The following is a 5,658-nucleotide window of genomic DNA, read 5'->3' on the forward strand; positions in this document are numbered from 1 at the left end:
CAGGGGGCAGCAATGCCTTTGAGCAAGTAAGAAAAAGGTGACTTTTTCTTTGGCCAGACTCAGCTCTGTGCCAGAGCTCGTGGTCTGGTGAGCAGAGCAGGCTTGATTCTAGTCCCCACTTGCCCTCCTTGGCAAGGTGTTCTTGCGCAGTGAGCAACCTGCACATCTGTACCTAGAGGCCCTTCTTTTGCCTGGATTGCTGCACTAGCCTCTGGGGGGCGGGGGCTATATGCTTCCATTTCCACCTCCTCCAAACCATTCTGCACGTGCAGGTAGAGTAACACACATGAACCACACACACGCACCCCCGTCTCTGGTTACTGTTCTCCTCAGCTAAAAGCACAGCAGTGGCCTCCTGCTGCTCCTGGAAGAGACTCCAAACTCCTTAACCTGATGATAGGCCCTGCATGGCCAGGCCCCTGCCGTCCCCGCCCTGCTGTGAAGGACCTTGTGTGCTGAGGCTGAGGACTTGGACTCCAGCCTGTGATGATAGAGCACAGGGGGTGAGGAGCATTCCCTAGGTCCACAGCAGCGGTGCGGAGGGGCCGAGGTGGACAGCAGAGCGCACCAAGGCGCCAGGTGAGCTGCCACGGCGGGGGAGTGTCGGCCGTCCACAAGCGTGAGGACCCATGAGCGGTCCCAGACCCTGTGGCCCTCACTCCAGGCTAATCCCCCAGTGATCAGAGAATGGAGAACTGGCTGCCTGGGCTATCATAGCCTGGCTCCTTCATCCTGGGGTTTATGATTAACAAACGTCCAGAGCCAGCCAATGGGGTGGCCCTCCAGGCCCTGATCCCCAGAAGTGGAGCGGGCTCTGCACACTCTCTCTTGGATGCCAGTCGGAGGCTGAGGACAGAGGCCAGGCTGAGGCTGCCCCGGACACTCAAGGCTCTTGTGCAGGTGAGAGGACGTGGGTGGAAGGACAGTGCTCTGAGTGTGGCCTGGAGCTCCAGACCCTCCTCTGGCTCTCAAGGCTGGGCCATTTTTGGTGTTTGGCTCTTATGCCACCTCAACAGCCTAAAAATTTGCCATCGAGGGGGAAGGAGCCTTTGCTGAAACTTGTGTTTGGAAACACAGGAGTCTTGCAGTGTGCAGTCCCTGGGAGAGGGACCAAAGGGTGGGGGACAGGCTTGGCTGCAGCATGCTGCCACCCTCATGTGTGGAGAAGCTGAGAGGAGAGCGAGCAAAAAGAGAGAGAGGGGAGGGGAGGAGGCCTTATAGCCAGAGCTTATACATGTTATTTTATTAAATCCTCACTTCAGAAGGTGGGTCTCAGAGGGATTACATAACACACCCAAGGTTGCGCGCGGAGCCGGCATCAAACACAGGTCTCTCTGACCCGACGCCTTCTGCCAGTGGCTGTGGCCACATTCTCTTGGGTAGAAGCAGAAAGACACATCCTTGAGCAGAGCCGCCCACTCCTGGGAGGCGGGAGGATGGGGCCACTCACCTGGCTTCCTCTCTCTCCCCCAGGGCTGCTGGGAAGGTGTACAGGGAAGCCTGGCTCTCCTCCTGAACTTCGAGATTCAGACACAGAAGCCTCCCATGGCTCCTTACCACATCCGCAAATACAGGGAAAGTGACCGCAAATGGGTCGTGGCCTTGTTCTCCGAAGGGATGACTGAGCACATCCCCACCGCCTTCCGCCACATCCTGAAGCTGCCCCGTACCCTTGTGCTCTTGCTTGGAGGGCCCTTCGCCCTGTTCGTGGTCTCTGGCTCCTGGGTCCTGGCCCTCGTGGCCAGCCTCGGCCTCCTAGCTGCCCTGAGGTTCCTTGCCAAATACCCTTGGATCCAGTTTAAAGTCATGTCTTTGCACACCGACATGTCTGACATCAGCGAATCCTACTTCAGTGAGAGTGGCTCCTGCTTCTGGGTGGCGGAGTCCGAGGGGCAGGTGGTGGGCATGGTGGGAGCACTGCCTGTCAAGAAGCACGCCGTGCGAAAGGAGCAGTTGGAGCTGCTTCACCTGAGTGTGGCCTCGGAGCACCGCGGCCAGGGGATCGCGAAAGCACTGGTCAGGGCGGTCCTGCAGTTCGCACGGGACCAGGGCTACCGTGAAGTGGTCCTCAGCACCAGTGCGCTGCAGTACTCCGCCCTGGCCCTCTACCAGCGCATGGGCTTCCAGAAGACGGGCCAGTTCTTCTTCTCCATGATCCACAGGCTAGTCGCTCTCCCTTCCATCCAGTTTACCTACCGCCTCCCCTCTGCTCAGGTCTCTGAGGCACTGGGGCAGGCAGGGGGCCTGTGATCTGTTCCCTGTGGATCAGTCAGGAAGGACTGGCTCCGCTGCAGTAACGTGCAAACCCGGAAGTCTCACGGTGACAGCACAGAAAAACCTAATCGCTTTGGAAACCCGACGGCGTTGGTGGATGTAATGGCTCTGCTCTATTCAGTCTTTTTCGGGGTTGCTACTGTTTCATTTATCTAGTGCCACGAGAATGTTGCCTAAAATACAACCAAAAATTAATAATAAACTCTTTTTAGCGCATGAGTCTGTGGGTCAGCAGCTTAGGCTGAGCTGGGCTGGGCAGCCCCTTTGGTCTCAGCCTTTTCACATGTTGTCCGGTTGGCTAAGTGGCAGGGTGTCCAGGCGTTCTCATTTTCCAGCAGGCTAGCTCAGGTATATGCATGCGCCACTAAAGTTCAAAAAGCACTGACCTACACTACACCCTTCCAAACCCTGCGTTTCCGATGGTGGAACTCCATTTCCCAAACGGTTTCATATGTTAAACAGAAGCAATGCCCAAGAAAAACAGTATTTTCCATTCAAATCTGGGAAACTCTCCATACTATTTACTTCCAGTGGGAAGTTCAAGGTAAATATCATTAGCATATTGAAAACTGAAACATTCTATGGTAGAGAAAACCCTAACCATGAAGTTTCTAAACATATTTGAGCACAAAACGCCTTTTGAAAACAGTTACCGTCAACTACTATCCTCAACTTCCCGTGGCTTGGGCTTTGGCAGTGCGTCAGGTAGTGTCAGTCTCCACCTCAGAGCTCCTCGACTCTCAGGACCTTAAGCACACTGCATTCGTAAGTCGTCAATATGGGCGTGCTGCTCTGCTCACTGTAAAAATGAAGGCAAGTTTCCACGTCACCGCCTCTATAACAACAGCAGAGTTCCTCGTCTGAGTGATTTCGTTGGGGGACGCGCAAGACGACTTCCCAAGGGTCATCCTTCCAGGTTAAGGCGGGTCCCAGGAGTGAGTGGGAAACAGACACACTAAACGCACATGCAGGCCCCCAAGCTTGAATCCTCTATTTGGGCTGTTTTTTTGTTATGTTGTTTTGGGTTTGTTTTTTTTTTTTCCGTTTGACACAACTTCTCAACTATGCGCCCCAGGAAACTTGTAGCTCGAAATGGGTTCAGGGGTGCCTCGGACGCTCCCACGAATGGAGAGGAACCCTGGCAGTTTCGGAAGAACTGGAGGCACAAGCACTCTGACCCCGGGAGAACACCGCCAGGCTAGGGAGCTCGGGCGGGTGGGACCGGCCCAGACCCCGGCGGGCGCCCACCCCCGCCGCCCCCGCCCCGCGGCCCCGGCTCCCGGCCGCGCCCCGCCGCGCGCCGAGCCCCCAGTGCACCGCCGGGAGCCTCGCCGACACGGGGTGGGGAGGAGACGGTTGCCAGCGTCGCCGCCTCCCTACCTGTCCTGCCAGGGGCTCCGCGCCGGGCTCCGGCCCCACCGGCGACCGACGCCCAGGCCCGAGCCGGGGGCCCGCCCCGCCCGCGTGGGCTGCCCGACGCGCCGCCCGACACCCGCAGGCCCCCCGCCCCGGGCCCTCTCGCCGCTGAGGCCCAGAGGCGCGCTGGGTCCGGGGGACACGCTGCTCTTCCCCGAAGACCAGCCCGGGTTCAAAGCTGCCCCCGGACGCGGCCGTGGAGACAGCGATCAGGCACAAAGCTGGACGCCTGGGGCGAAACGCGCGCGTGCGCACTGCGCCTGGGAACCCGATTAGGGCCCAGAGGAGGGCGGCTCTCGGCGGCCGGCGCGCTCCCCAGGCGGGCGCGGACGGCGCAGAGGCGCCGGGGGGGGGGGCTCCCTTGCGTTGGGCAGGTGGGTCCCCCAGAGGGTCGCTGAGCTTTTCAGTGCTAAGCAGCTAATGAAAACAATAGTGATAAACCATATTTCGTCAGGTAGCTTAAGGAGAAGATTAAATTTTGCTGCTGCTGTATATTGCCCATCGTATGAGGATACAGGCATTCTCACGCCCTTATGGTGGAAATGTAAAATAATGCAAATTTACATAATGACATTTTGGATTCTTTAATTTAAAAAAAAGAAAAGAAAACATTAAAAGTGCAAGTTCCTTGACCCAGTGCACCCGCTTCTAATAATGTAGCCAAAAGAGATGAAAAAAATAACAGAGCAAATGTTCAAAGATATTTGTACAAGGATGTTAGGAGAGCCAGGATTTGATAGACAATGGGTTCAAATTCGATTTACTGGCTGCGTGAGATCTTAGGCCGGGGACTTAACCTCTCACAGCCTCTGTTTGCTCTTTTGTAAAATGAGGATGTTAGTGATAGAGTCTACTTGATTAGGTTGTTAGGAATATGAAGTGAATCCATGTAAAGAGAGAGAGCTATTGGAGGGTTAGGTTTATCCCAGTTAACCTCAAAATGAAACACAACCTGAGAGATCCATGAAGTTGTTGGTGGGATGGAGGTGGGGAGTTAATGGTAGAAAGGAGGAACTGGGCAACCTCTCCACCACTGCCCCCTTTTCCCCCATTTCATCTTCTAACTATTTCTTGTTCTTATTCTTGATAGAAAATGCATTGGCATGATTCAAAAATCTGAACAACGTGAAGACTGTGCACTGAGAAACCTCTCCTCACCCCTCTTCCCATCCATTCCTTCTTCCTTGCACACCGCACCTAACCCTTGTTACTGGTTCTCGCTTGGCAAATATGAATATATAGTCTTACTCCTCCCATTTCTTCTTGTTTTAAATTTTCAGTCTTTTTAAATTTTAGTCATTCTTCTGTCTGCAGTTGTTTCCTATTTTGGCTTCCAGAAGTTAATTGCTCATTTGAGTATTTTCTACTGTGAGGTGCCTCTTCAGATCTTCTGCTCATTTTCTGTCATTTTCTTTGTGACTTGTATAAGTTCTTTATGTATTTTGGATAAGTCCTTCTGAAATGGAGCAAGACCCTATGGGACCTTCCCAGGACAGAATTCCCCCTCCATCCCCATGTCCTTGACCTGCCTTTTGTCTGTAGAAAAACTTTAGCTAAAGAAGAAATTTATTTTTAAGGTTACATAATTTATTTTTTTGAAACGTGAATTTTAAAAAAACTGGCTTGCAAAATTTCTGAAAATTTAACAGTAGGTTCTCATGAGCTGGTGCACGCTGACTTCAGGGCATCGCTGTATATACCCCAGAAGTTCTTAAACATTCCTGCTTGGATTTGAATATTTATACAAAACCAAGAAAATTCTCTATGTTTTGGTGATGATTTTCCTGAGCTATTGTTTGTCTGGGAAAGTTTCATCTCTCCTTCATTACTGAAGTATAACTTTGCTGGATAGAGTATTCTTGTATGGTGTTTTTTTCTTTCAGTACTTTTAATATATATATATATATGTTTTTTTTTAGATTCCGCATATAAGCAATGTCATATGGCATTTTTCTTTCTCTTTCTGAC

The 5,658-nt window shown here is 52.8% G+C and overlaps 1 protein-coding gene across 1 annotated transcript; it reads left to right on the forward strand.

The window, feature by feature from the left end:
* The first annotated feature begins 1,226 nt into the window (after window positions 1-1,226).
* LOC102532352 (putative N-acetyltransferase 8B) lies at window positions 1,227-2,250 on the forward strand. Its single transcript, XM_006219632.4, has one exon. The coding sequence runs from the start codon at window positions 1,546-1,548 to the stop codon at window positions 2,248-2,250; it is 705 nt and encodes a 234-aa protein (XP_006219694.1). The 5' UTR covers window positions 1,227-1,545.
* Window positions 2,251-5,658: the final 3,408 nt, after the last annotated feature.

The sequence above is a fragment of the Vicugna pacos genome, chromosome 15, assembly GCF_048564905.1.
Source record: "Vicugna pacos chromosome 15, VicPac4, whole genome shotgun sequence".
NCBI classification, from domain to species: domain Eukaryota; kingdom Metazoa; phylum Chordata; class Mammalia; order Artiodactyla; family Camelidae; genus Vicugna; species Vicugna pacos.

Bases quoted from the DNA above. Each gene is read 5' to 3' on its own strand.
- LOC102532352 (XM_006219632.4), top strand. From the start codon at position 1,546: ATGGCTCCTTACCACATCCGCAAATACAGGGAAAGTGACCGCAAATGG.